Source organism: Dendrobates tinctorius, unplaced genomic scaffold (assembly GCF_039654945.1).
Source record: "Dendrobates tinctorius isolate UK_male_01 unplaced genomic scaffold, ASM3965494v1 ptg000292l, whole genome shotgun sequence".
In the NCBI taxonomy this organism is placed as follows: domain Eukaryota; kingdom Metazoa; phylum Chordata; class Amphibia; order Anura; family Dendrobatidae; genus Dendrobates; species Dendrobates tinctorius.
In genome coordinates this window covers 619,666-634,034 of record NW_027361959.1, presented here as the reverse complement: position 1 = coordinate 634,034, position 14,369 = coordinate 619,666, and the positions used below count along the sequence as shown (strand labels likewise).

Sequence of the window (14,369 nt, the reverse complement as noted above, 5' to 3'; positions counted from 1 at the left end):
AACAGGACCTTGGTGATCTGACCAGTTGCTCTGCCCCAATGGTCACATGGACGTAAGATGTGACTTTCGCAAGTGTAGTCTATCGCAGTAAGCCTTGTGGTACATGCCCCTAATACACGCCCACTTGTGACACGTTCGGCGTCTTTTGGATATTTAGATAGATTTTTATCATTTATAATAAACCTAATTATTTTGAGAGTGTTTTCTTCTTTGGTTAATCATATTTATGTTCTCTTGGGATTTACTATCTCTTATATCCTAACTTAACTCTTTCCTCTTGTCCATGTGGACTACATATATACCACACTTAGACCAGCCCACTATACCGACCTGAGCTGCCACACCTCCCACATAGGTGCTCTACCTGTATTTTCATATACTAGAGGCTTGTGGTGTCATTCCTTAATTTCTTTCTTCCTAGGGGTCACTAGGTTACATATGCCTTTCTCCGGATTATTTATTAGATTTTGCCCTTTTAAGTTTCTCATACATCTGTGTCTGTTTGTACATAATGTATGTCCCATTTATGGAGACTGATATTCAGCTCACGCATCATAGATGTGTGTAACATGATGGATTAATATTGATAGAAGTTGATTTCTATTTTAGTGACTAGATGTGAACAAGGCTCCGGAAAAGCTGACACGTTATAAAATGGTCACAGTTGATTAGGGTTGAATTTCTGCAGTAATCAAGCAGAATATTCCAATATACCAGTTGATGTGTGACAGTCATAATTTATTATACTTGATTTTCCTGGAAATGTACTATTTGTATGGATCTATATTTTTTTCTGAAATTATATATCTAAGTTAAAAAAAAAAATATTGAATTGAATTAAATATATTCAGCATATGAGTGCTGTTTCTTTAATTTTTTTAAGATTTCTTGCAAGCACCTCCTATAAACAATGAGTGCAGACCTTCTTTTTATGCAATTTTGACACCACAGGAGTGTCACAGAATTTTATAAATGTATCAAGAGAAATAGGGTGCATCTCCATTAAATAGTATGCATGTCAATGTATGTAACTACCAGGGTGCCACATTGTGCCTGATACAGGAAAGATATACCGTATATCTTTGTACCGTGTTAGCCAGTAGACAGAAAAATATTCAGAATTGAGAGTCCTCAGTGGTTGATACCTTTTAATGGCTAACCGAAAAGATGGTAACAAACTGCTAGCTTTCCAGACTACTCAGGTATCTTCATCAGGCATTGTATTAGTCAATGCCTGATGAAGAGACCTGCATAGTCTCGAAAGCTTGCAATTTGTTACCATCTTTTCAGTTAGGCCGGCGTCACACTAGAGAGGAATACGGACGAGTGAGAGGCGATAAAAAAAAAAAAAAAAAAAAAAACCACATTGCCCACAGACCAATGATTCTCTATGGGGTAGCTCCCATCAGCCGTGTTTTTCTCACGTATTTTCTACGGTCCGTGCCAATCGCAGCATGCTGCGATTGTCAGCGTATTATGACCGTAGTACGCCAATGCAAGTCTATGAGTGCGCTAAATATACGCATTACACACGGACCAGATGTGTGACTTGCGAGAAATACGCACCCGGTGTCTTTTAGAAAAGCCGGCAATTCAGTGCGCTGTATAGTAAACTCACACTGACAGGTTTAATAAAGAAACGAAAGAATAGATATATACACACACACACACACACACACACACACGTCATTGAGACACATATATATTTATTTTTTACAGAGTTCTTCACATTGTTTTCTCGTGACATATTGTACTTCATATTAGTGGTAAAATTTCATTCAAATAACTTGCGTTTATTTGTGAAAAAAAAAAATGGAAATTTGGTGAAAATTTCGCAATTTTCCAACTTTGAATTTTTATGCCCTTAAATCACAGAGATACGGCACACAAAAAACTTGATAACTAACATTTCCCACATGTTTACTTTACATCAGCACAATTTTGAAACCAAAATTTTTTTTTTGTTAGGAAGTTATAAGGGTTAAAAATTGACCAGCGATTTCTCATTTTTGCAACACCATTTTATTTTTACGGACCACATCACATTTGAAGCCACTTTGAGGAGTCTATATGATAGAAAATACCCAAGAAAATACCCAAAAGTGACACCATTCTAAAAACTGCACCCCTTAACCTGCTCAAAACCACATTCAAGAAGTTTATTAACCCTTTAGGTGCGTCACAGGAATTTTTTGAATATTTAAAAAAAAAAAATGAACATTTAACTTTTTTTCACAAAAAAATACTTCAGGTTCAATTTTTTTAATTTTACCGAGGGTAACAGGAGAAATTGGACTGCAAAATTTATTGTGCAATTTGTCCTGAGTACGCTGATACCTGATATGTGGGGGGGAACCACTGTTTCGGCGCATGGCAGACCTCAGCAGGGAAGGAGCGCCGTTTGACTTTTTCAATGCCAAATTGGCTGGAATTCAGATCGGTCGCCATGTCGCGTTTGGAGAGCCCCTGATGTACCTAAACAGTGGAAACCCCGCCAAGTGAACCCATTTTGGAAACTAGACCCCCCAAGGAACTTATCTAGATATGTGGTGAGAACTTTGAACCCACAAGGGCTTCACAAAAGTTTATAACGTACAGCGGTACAATTAAAAAATCATATTTTTTCCACAAAAATGATCTTTTCACCCCAATTTTTAGTTTTCCAAGGGTAACAGGACCCTAAAAGATATTGTGCAATTTGTCCTGAGTGCGCTGATACCCCACATGTGGGGGCAAACCACTATTTGGGCGCATGGCAGAGCTCGGAAGGGAAGCAGCGCCATTTGACGTTTTTGGCTGGAATTGAGATCGGACACCATGTCGCGTTTGGAAAGCCCCTGATGTACCAAAACAGTGGAAACCCCCCACAAATGACTCCATTTTGGAAACTAGACCCCCCAAGGAACTTATCTAGATGTGTGGTGAGCACTTTGAACCCCCCAGTGCTTCACAGAAGTTTATAACGCCCGGGCGTGAAAATAAAAAAATCGTATTTTTTCCACAAACATGATCTTTTAGTCACCAATTTTTTCATTTTCCCAAGGGTACAAGGAGAAATTGGACCCCAAAAGTTGTTGTCCAATTTGTCCTGAGTACACTGATACCCCATATGTGGGAGAAAACTACTGTATGGGCCCACGTAGGGGCTCGGAAGGGAAGTAGTGACGTTTTGGAATGCAGACTTCGATGGAATGGTCCGCGGGTGTCATGTTGCTTTTGGAGAGCCCCTGATGTACCTAAATAGTGGAAACCCCCCACAAGTGACCCCATTTTGGAAACTAGACCCCCTAAGGAACTTATCTAGATGTGTGGTGAGCACTTTGAACCCCCAAGTGCTTCACAGAAGTTTATAACGCCTGGGCGTGAAAATAAAAAAAATCCTTTTTTTTCCACAAAAATGATATTTTTGCCCACAATTTTTTATTTTCCTAAGGGTAACAGGAGAAATTGGACCCCAAAAGTTGTTTTGCAATTTGTCCTGAGTATGCTGATACCCTATATGTGGGGGTAAAACACTGTTTGGGCGCATGGCGGAGCTTGGAAGGGAAGGAGCACCATTTGACTTTTTCAATGCAAAATTGGCTGGAATTGAGGTCAGATGCCATGTTGCATTTGGAGAGCACCTGATGTGCCCAAATAGTGGAAACCCCCCAATTATAACTCCAACCCTAACCCCAACACACCCCTAACCCTAGCGGGAAAATGGAAATAAATACTTTTTTTTAATTTTATTATTTTTCCCTAACTAAGGGGGTGATAACGGGGGGTTTGATTTACTATTTATGGCGGTTTTTATGTTTGCCGGCTGTCGCACGCTAAAAGACGCTTTTTATTGTAAATAGTTTTTGCATCACCACACATTGAGAGCTATAATTTTTCCGTATTTTGACCCACCGAGTCATGTGAGGTCTTATTCTTTGCGGGACAAGTAGACGTTTTTATTGATACCATTTTCGGGCACGTGACATTTTTTGATCGCTTTTTATTCCGATTTTTGGGACGCAGAATGAACAAAAACCAGCGTTTCATGAATTTCTTTTGGGGGGGTGCGTTTACACCATTCCGCGTGTGATAAAATTGATAAGGCGGTTTTATTCTTCGGGTCAGTACGATTACAGCGATACCTCAGTTAGGTTTTTTTTATGTTTTGTCGTTTTTTTGCAATGAAAACAATTTTATATAAAAAATAATTATTTTTGCATCGCTTTATTCTGCGAGCTATAACTTTATTTTTTGCGGATGATGCTATATGGCGGTTTCTTTTTTTGCGGGACAAGATGACGTTTTCAGCGGTACCATGGATAGTTATATGCGTCTTTTTGTTCGCGTGTTATTGCACTTTTTGTTCGGTGGTATGATAAATCATTTTCTGCTTCGTTTTTTATTTTTATTTTTTAAGGGGTTCGCTAAAGGGGTTAACTAATGGGACAGTTTTATCGGGCGGGTCGCTACTGACGCGGCGATACCAAATATGTGTACTTTTATTGTTTTTTTTTTATTTTCAAAAAATTAATTTATTGGGGAATATTTTTTTTTTTTTTTACTAATTTATTTAGTGATTTTTTTAAAATTATTTTTACACTTTTTTTTTTTTACTTCATTACATAGTCCCAGGTGGGACATCACTGTCCTGTGACAGATCGCTGATCTGTCATATCACAGATCAGCAATCTGTCACAGGCAGTTCTGCAGACTTCCTCATGCCTGCGCTTTGCAGGCAGTGAGGAAGTCAGCTCCCTACAGGCCCCCGAAGGCCCCCGTCACCATCTTGGATCCAGGGGCCTGTAGGGAAGGAGTCCCCCCCAGCAGCGCTGCACATTGCGCTGCCGTGGGGGGCTCAGGGAAGCACGGAGGGAGCCCCCTCCCTGCCGATGCTTCCCTTTAACCCCCGGTACACCGCGATCATGTTTGATCGCGGTGTACAAGGGGTCAACGTGTCGGGGGCGGTCCATGACCGCCCCTGACACATTGTGCCGGGTGTCAGCTGTGATAATCAGCTGACACCCGGCCGCGATCAGCGGCGCTCACCACGTGGGCGCCGCTGATCGCATTAGACATACTATCCCGTCCTTGGGAATTAAGTCCCAGGGCACATGGACAGGATAGTACGTCTAAATGGCAGAAAGGGGTTAATGAAATAAATACACCAAGTATGAAATAAATAAATGAAATAAATACACTGTAATCTACTACAAAATGAATTGATTCAGCTCTGCGCAGCCTCAATGGCTGCCTGTAGATGATCTAATTACCGTGGAAAAGTTTCTGACTTTTTTCCCACGGTCATTAGTTCATTCACAGATCAGCCAGGGACTCCCGCTGACGTCACTGAGGCTGCGGGGAGTCCCCGGCTGATCTGTGAATGAACTAATGACCATGGGAAAAAAGTCAGAAACTTTCCCACGGTAATTAGATCATCTACAGGCAGCCATTGAGGCTGCGCAGAGCTGAATCAATTCATTTTGTAGTAGATTACAGTGAGGCTGGTCGCATTAGCACCGGTCCTCATTGTAAACTATTTAACCCTTTCTGATGGATTGCAGCGTTGGACATGACTGAACAGCGGAGAGGTAAGGATATTGGTGATTTTTTATGTTACTTTTGTTGCAGGTCATGGTTTTATTTTGGATTACCAGACTAATAAAAATTTGTCAAAAACTTGGTGTCTTTATTTCATTAAAAGATTTTTTAATTAATGTCTGTGTGTGGTTTTTAACCCTTTCTTAGTATAGGGTTAATAGTGGATTGGTGTCTTATTGACACCTCTCCATTATTAAATCGGCTTAACGTCACCTCACAATCAAATGGTGCACATCAAAAAGACCTAATCGAGCGCAATGCTATTCACTGCTAGTAGGGAAAAAGCTAGAGACCTCAATAGGAATAAGCCAATGACTGGCAGAAAGGGTCCTTACGTATGATGAAGCTGTCTTAAAACAGCGGTACATGTGGGCTCTTCCACTCACCCCTCTTTCTTCATGCACTGCTCATTATGGCAGTCTTTTCGTGCCTCGTGTGTGTTTTCAGGTAGACATACTTAAGGATCCTTTCTGACAGTCATTGGTTTATTCCTAGGAGGCTGGAGAAAAAAAATCCCTTGAGTCAATGAGACTTAATTCATCTGACTTTGCGTCCCTTTTCCTTGGATCTCAGAAGTATGTAACCTTACACTGTCCTCTGTCAGTTGTGACACTTGGAAGCCGTATGTCTTCAGTCTGCTGCCAGTCCTAACACGTGATTGAGACGGGCAGCCATTTGAATAAAATGACAAGGGCTATTTTATTACATTCTTAGAGGCCTATCCCAAGGAATGCCCCCAATATACCTGAAAATCAAATTGGGCACTTTTAGGTTTGATTTAGCTAAACTAGCATTTTTTTTTTTTAACTACGATTACCGGGACTGTCCTATTAAAATTGGCACTGTAGCCAGGCATACATCCATCTGTGTTCTCTGTGCTATCATTTAGAGCATTGCAAGAATTGACAAGACCGTATTCACCTCATTGTTTTCCAGCACAACCAACTGCTTCTGCAGGTTTATTCCAGACACTCGCCCTTGTTTAAAGCTGTTTTGGAAGGACTCTTCATAGGAGATGAACGTTTTTCTTGCAAAACCTGAAACAAGTGCAAAATCAACACATATTGTAACATGTACAGTGATAATAGAATTCTATGTGTGTGTATCCTATATATCAGAGTTAAAACCTAACTTTTAATAGATATATTTTAAAAAATAGCTGCAGTAGATTATACACAACAAATAATAATGATAATAATAAAGTGCTCCTAGTGCCAGTGCTAATAAAAAAAATCAGTCTCACCCAATTAACTTATATTTACAAGTACACTCCACTGACGACGCCTTAGTATTGAGGCAGAAATGCTTTCTCAGCACATTTTCTATGTACATTTTTAATTGTTTTTAAATGTATTTTGTCTTTATATACTTTTTATATTGTTTTATTATAAACTTTATATATTTTAAATCATGGATGTGCACACTTTCTTTCCTTATAACTTCCCTGCACTTGCCTATGCAACCATACAATTGTGCTCCCTTTTGCCGCTATAGAATAGTACCTACATACTATGAAGCGCATCTCGTATAAACAATGAGTAATGTGGCTGTGCTCCTTCTCTCTGCAGTCAGTCTGGCACAGGTGGCATAATGGAATGATGTAATTGGGCCGCTTGACTATCATGGCTTGGTTTGCGGATTCTGTCCGTTGACCTGTTGCTGTGTGGTCGGTTCCCTTGTCTGCTGAGCCATTGCCTTTTCTTCACTGACCACATACTGCTAGTTGCTGCGATTTACAATTGTCTTTGTGCCCCCTACTTGATTTGCTTCTCTCCAGGTGTTTTCCATTCTCCCATTTTAGTCTGACCCATCATATTCTTGGGTTTTATATGATTACCTTTCACTGCACTTCCTTGCTGACTAAACCTTTAGGTGGACTTGGGTTTAGGAGTTGCAGCCCTTCAGCTAAGGGGTTTACCTTGCATGGCAAACATCAGTTGAATTTCTGCAGTGAGTCCATTTTTTTCCCTTTTCCTTCCTCTTTTACCTCTTTAGGCTTCTGAGAGGTTATACTTGTGCCATTTACTTTTGTTTCCCCTTAACTTTCCCTCTGTACCCTATATGAACATTTTTATTTTCTCACCCTGGGTTTTGTACTTTCCTCTTGTTGGCAGTGTGTTGCGGACTCCCCTCTGGTTCCTCAGGAGGTATGAGAAACCTCTTGATGACTTTTAGGAATCCAAATCAGAGGTGGTGCTTTTGAGTTGTGAGGCTAGGGTCTTTCTAGTCTGTACAGGGGCCAGTTTGGTGTGGGTGCAGAGTCTCCCTTTAGTAGGTCTTCCTTTTTTTTGTTACCAGTGAGCGTCTGTTATGTTCATAACACTGTAACACTGACATGAACTCCATTGGCGGGAGGAAATTAACTTTATTCCTTCCTTTCAATTAAAAGCGACAGTCACCGCTCAGTGCATAATGACCCGCTCTAATGCTGAGCCTGCTGTCAGTCAGTGCCGGAGCGCGGTTACAGCCGCCGCTCTCTATACACAGAGTGGTGACTGAACCTGCGCTGGCCGCACTCCTAAGATTGAAAGCCCTTGGCTGTCGGGAGGAATTCAGAACACTATTAAGCTGCAGATTAACCCTATTTATGCAGGTAATATTTTTACCATAACATAGGGTTGCCGCATCTCAGACAAAAAATAAAATGCTGTTCAACCATTTTAAGAAAACTGTCCTAAAATGGTTTAAAAAGGAACAGAACTGGGTCTTATCTGAACATTATTTACTTGACATTAACGACATGTCTTACCAGCTTCTACAGAAGCACGAAGGGCTGCGACATTGTGATGGAAAGCTTCTTTGATATCCACTAAAACAAATGGAATTCCATTGGATTTTAGCTGACTGGCAGCAGCTTTGCCACCAAATCCTCCACCTATGATGACAACTTGCACCGATTCATCTACTGATAGGTTAGAGCCCATATTGGTTGCTGTTTTAAGGAATAAATGAGAAAAATCAAAGTCAAACTCTTAAATATCACATTCCCATTTATATACATTACACAACTCCAGAAGCACAATGCAAGCTCTACTTCCTTCCGATAAACTGGAACCGTTCTTGAAAGTTGTAATGCGAGATGTAAATGCAACTTAAAGGGAATCTGTCACTCTTTTTTTTGCCTATCAGCTGCCGGCATTGAAATGAGGGGCTTATCTACAGCATTTTGTAATGCTGTAGATAAGCCTCCGATGTAACCTGAAAGCTAAAAAAAACACGTTAGGTTATACTCCCCGGAGGGGGCGGTCCGGTCCGATGGGTGTCGCAGTCCGGTCCGGCGCCTCCCATCTTCATACGATGCCGTCCTCTTCTTCCCTTCCTGTAGTGGCTCCGGCGCAGGCACACTGCTCTGCCCTGTTGAGGGCAGAGCAGACTACAGACTTGCAGCAGAAGGCCAGACAAGTCCTTTAAATGCTCGATTTTAAATAGGAGTACAATGTTGTGTTGAGGCTTTGGCTTCGAAATACTAAATGCAAAAATGCTCAAATTGAAAAGTGGCCTAACCAAAAAATTTGCCCAGGTGCCAGAAAAAGTTTTGGAAACTGGTGTAATTTCAATGATAAATTTGGCTCAATACAATATTTCAATTTAAAGCATGATATTTCCATATTTAAAAACAATGGATGTCATGACTGGAACCCATACAGAAATGCAATTCACTCATACCCCTTGTGTGACAGTCATGCTGTTTATACAATGTGAAGCTCTAAAATAATTTAAGGCTCCTGTACACATTAGACTAAAGTCAGCTGGACCAGCAGATATTGGTCAAACTTCCAATAGCTCATCCTATTGTTATACCCAGAGGAGTGTGGCAGCGGTCCTCATGGAGAACACAGGAGCGCTTAGTCGACTGCCGAGGGGGAACATGGGATTATAAAGCTTTTGGTATTTATTAAAAGTTAAGACCAGTGCGACTAATACTGTTTGTTTCTGAGTTTCTTCAAGGGTTAAGTCTGCTGAGGTTTGGTTAGTATCTGGGTTGCTGGGGAGAAAAGGGGCTGAGACGCTGTCTGAGAACCCGCCAGTGCCCACCATGACAGACGACCATAGAGCGCTGCTACTTGGTTCTAGCCCTGATGACACCCAGTCACAAGATGAAGCAAGTATCTTCAATGGACGTCCCGTAGGCAGAGTAAGGAAACTGCCGACATCTTATTTCTCCCCGCTGATGGAGAAGCGTTGCCGTAGAAGAGATGCAGAACCTTTCAGGGTCCACACGAAGTCACCAATCATCCTGCAGAAATCCTGCCTGTCGATGCTCTGATTCTGCAAGACTGACAAGGACACTGGATTGCTGCCAGAGGCCACGAGAGATCCAAGGCTGGACTTGTCAGCTTTGGTGAGTGGAGGTCTGGGCTGGCAATATATGTCCAGGAGCTGGGATGAAGATGGAGCACAGCATAGAAGATGCTCGTCTCCTGCAGGGCCCCCTGGTTGCTGTGCCGCCACAAGGCAGGCTGGCTCTGACAGGGGCCAGGCCCCAGGACTGATGGTCAAGTTCTAGAAAAGGCTGCCGCAGGATCAAGTGGAGAGGACAGTACAGAACAGGGTGAGACAACTTCAGGGCTTGCCCCTCATATCAATAATCCAGTACTACAAGATGTATTTAATACATTTATAGTGCCTTTGCTAGGTCTGTCCCTAGGAGCACTATCAATGTGGTAAATGATAAAGCTAGTATGCCAGCATATCCTGGCTTTTAATCATAGTTTGGCTACTGTTTAAATACGCTAATGAAGTTTGTCTAAAGAATCTTTGCAGTGTGAATTAGTCCTCTCGGCTTTCATCTGGCTCCAGTCATAAAACAGAAAATTTGGCGTAATGAGTTTTTGGAGCTTATCATAGACAGTGAATGGTATGTATAAAGGTTTGTTTCGCGTTCAATGATTCTTCTTGTGAATGTCTGCAAAACTGTAGATATAAACACGAATCAACTTTTTGTGCTGGGAATCATCCAGTATTCCGTTGTCTCAAAGGATAAACAGCCTGGGTGTTCTGCAGCCAGGAGACCTATGGTTGCCATCGGTGACCCGCGATCACGTGATGATGGGGGTCACTGTTGGGCGGATTTCCGGCACGATTGCTGGAAGCGCATGTTATACGGGTTAATAGCCGCAAGTGGATCACGATTCCACCTGCGGTTGTTTCAAGCACATGTCAGCTGTTCAAAACAGATGACATGTGCCGGGAAAGATGTGGGCTCACCGCCAAAGCCCACAGCAACGGAAGGGAGTCCGACATCGGAGTAAATTTAAATATATAATAAAGGTTACATGTTAAATTCACATTTCCCTCCTTCGTCCCTTGGTTAACAAATGTATAATTTAACCTTGAGTTGCTATTTTATCTCGATCCACTAATTCACAAGACTGTTTCTCGGTTTAATGTTCCATGCTACCGGGGTTGGTTTCCAGCCTGATATAGTTTCCATTAACGGACATGGCTTATTTCAAATGAGGAACTGGTGGCAGTTCTACTGGGCTGATAATGTTCTATTTCACTGGGGCTAGTGAAAGGGGCCTGTCAGGGTTGTGAACGAGTGTGGTGCCACATCATGGACTGTGTGGGCCACCTCCTCTCACTCCCTGTGTCTTCCCGGGCCCATGTGGACAGGGGATGTCTGTATAAAACAGTGCCTAGCTGACCTTGAGTCCCCAGGGGGAGCGGAACGTCACATTGGTACAAGTGGGGAGAACTTACCACGTGATCACGCTGATGTAATATTGACGTTGGGAGGGGTGGCAAGGTGTGATACATTCACACCCTCCTTTTGTAAATTTTAGTCTCGCCTCGTAGGTTTAGTCCCTAAAAAATAACCTAATAGTTATAGAATGGTTCATAACTTATTTTTTCAAAAGGTTATTCATTAAACGACTGAATAAATAAAACAATTGTGAAGGTAAATTCAGTTGCATTATTACCTAAGCAAGTTCACTAATAGCAAAAGTGGATATAAAAGCAGTTTTGGTTACTCTCAATTGACCAGGTTAGTTTTTCGTTGTTAGGTTTTCAATTTGAGGAGCAATTTTTCTTTGCTAAATGCCTTCCTATTGGTTTTACATTGTCTTTTCATTTTGATGTAGTATTTTCTATTCTCCACTGGATGGCAGGCTGTAGGTTGTATCACTACATGGATGACTTTTTAATTTACCGTATAGGCCCACCTGAATCCCCATTGTGTTATAGGTTGTCGCAAAAATGTATTTCTTCTTTCTCTATATTGAATTTGATAATTTGGTGTTTGAGGTCAGGCTATATAGAGTTTAAATTGAGACAATGGTAGGAAGCATTGTTTTCTGTTAAGATATAAAAAAAGTCACGTTTAAAGTTTGGCAATCTCCTCTAGGTAATTTCGCTTTTGCACTTGGAATTACCGTATACCAACGGGTAAAAAATTTTTCTAAGTGTTTATATTTGCACCCAGGGGTCTGATATCCCAGAGATCCCAAGTTAGGCTAACTAAGGATTTAATAGGATGTATGCATGTCATCTCTTTCTTAAAGGGATTTAACTGTCGTAGTATCATTCAGGATGAATTTGTTCCCAAAACAAATTTTAACCCCTTCATGGCAGGAGCTTTAATCTGTTTTGCGTTTTTGTCTTTCGCTCCCCTTCTTCCCAGAGCCATAACTTTAATATTTTTCCATCAATATGGCCATGTGAGGGCTTATTTTTTTTGCGGGACGATTCGTACTTTTGAACGACACCATTGGTTTTACCATGTCGTGTACTAGAAAACAGGAAAAAAAATTCCAAGTGCGGTGAAATTGCAAAAAAAGTGCACTAAATGCTAAAACTGACCTGCCATTATAATTCTCCAAAAAAAAAAAAAAATTGCGTCACTTTCCGAGACCCGTGGCATTTCGATTTTTATGATCTGGGGTTGGGTGAGGGCTTATTTTTTGCGCGCCGAGCTGACATTTTTAATGATACCATTTTGTTGCAGATAATGTTCTTTTGATCGCCCGTTATTACATTTTAATGCAATGTTGTGGCAACCAAAAATTCTGGTGTTTAGATTTTTTTTCCCGCTACGCCCTTCAGCGATAAGGTTAATCCTTTTTTTTTTTTTTTTTTTTTATTGATAGATCGGGTGATTCTGAATGCGGCGATACCAAGTATGTGTATGTGTGATTTTTTTTTATTGTTTTATTATTGTTTTATTTTGAATAGGCGAAAGGAGGGTGATTTAAACTTTTATATTTTTTTTTATTCTTTTTATATTTTTAAAACTATTTTTCTTTAACTTTAGGCATGCTTCAATAGCCTCCATAGGCGGCTAGATGCTGCCATAGCCCGATCAGCTTTGCTACATAAAGACGATGCTCAGATCGCTTCTATGTAGCAGAATTACAGACTTGCTATGAACACCGACCACCAGCCTCAGAATACCAGCCCCCAGCTGTCTGCTTTACCTACACTGGTTATCAAAAAATAGAGGTGACCTCACGTCTTTTTTTTTTTTTTTTCACAATCCACATATGTTTGCAGGGCAGTTGTCCTGCTCGTACACACATTTTGCTTCCTTTGCTGGCCCCTGGAGGTTACTGTGAACATTTTACAGCCTGAAGTTCGGGTCTCCATTGATTTATACGGAGTTCGGTTCAGGTCCAGATCCCGAACCAAACATTTTTTTTGACGTCTCGCTGGACCTGGGAGTCCACAGATCCACCCATCACTATTTGTCTGCTCTTTGATGCTTCAGCCGTGTTGGAAATGGGGCTGGGTAATATTTTTTTCTGTGAACCGCAGATCAAATTTCAATGTGTTTGAATTTTTTGTGAACTGGATCTCAACACGGCACCAGAAAGCCATTTTAAAGCATTTTTGGGATCACTGTAAGGGCAGTTTCACACGTCAGTGTCTCCGGTACGTGTAGTGACAGTTTTCTCACGTACCGGAGACACTGACACACATAGACACATTCTCAGGAATGTGTCTATGCAGATGTCAGCGTGTTTTCACGGACCGTGTGTAAAACATGCTGACATGTCCGTTTTTGTGCAACAGCACGGATCACACGGACCCATACAAGTCAATGGGTCCGTGTAAACACGTACCGCACACGGATCACACGGACCCATACAAGTCAATGGGTCCGTGTAAACACGTACCGCACACGGATCACACGGACCCATACAAGTCAATGGGTCCGTGTAAACACGTACCGCACACGGATGCTGTCCGTGTGCGTTTTTAAAAGTCAAAGGGTTAACATTAAAAATAATTTTTCAAAAACACGGACAGCACACGGATACGGATAGCTCCGGTACCGGTTTTTCCGGTACCGGAATTATCTGGACGTGTGAAACTGCCCTAAAAGTGGTGATCTACAGAAGAAAGTCACCAGGCTATTCCACCACAATAACTGTAAAAAAAAAAAAAAGAAAAAAAGTTTCTGAAGCGTCAACTATATATCACAGTTCAATAAATGTGGCACTCTTGCCAGCTTTTATGGATATACATGCACGCATCCTGCACTATTGAGTCCATGACCCCTTTTTGCCTCTTTCATGCACATAGCAGAACATAGGGAGACACAGGGGAAGCTGCTGCCTCCTGTGGCTGTAGGCAGTGCTGCACTCTTATGTGACACACACTATTCAGCTGGAGAAGTTCCCGCTGCTAGTACAGGACGTGATTGCAGGGGGACACTGTGAAGCCCACTCACCGATCACAGGACGACTTCAGCAGCTCCTGACTCCGACATGCACCCCTCTGGACGATCACTGCACAGCTCTGTGTACACAGGTCCTGCACATAGAGCATGACTCATCAGAACTGCA

The 14,369-nt window shown here is 41.6% G+C and overlaps 1 protein-coding gene across 1 annotated transcript in view; it reads right to left on the bottom strand.

Moving 5' to 3' along the window:
• Positions 1 to 14,369, bottom strand: part of AIFM2 (AIF family member 2) — a 39,794-nt gene extending 25,425 nt beyond the window's left edge. Inside the window, exons 1-3 of the mRNA XM_073560028.1 lie at positions 14,255 to 14,369; positions 8,330 to 8,512; positions 6,502 to 6,617 (exon numbers count right to left, since the gene is read on the bottom strand). Of these exons, the coding sequence (XP_073416129.1) occupies positions 6,502 to 6,617; positions 8,330 to 8,504 (291 nt within the window). The 5' untranslated portion in view covers positions 8,505 to 8,512; positions 14,255 to 14,369. The remainder of the gene's footprint in view (positions 1 to 6,501; positions 6,618 to 8,329; positions 8,513 to 14,254) is intronic.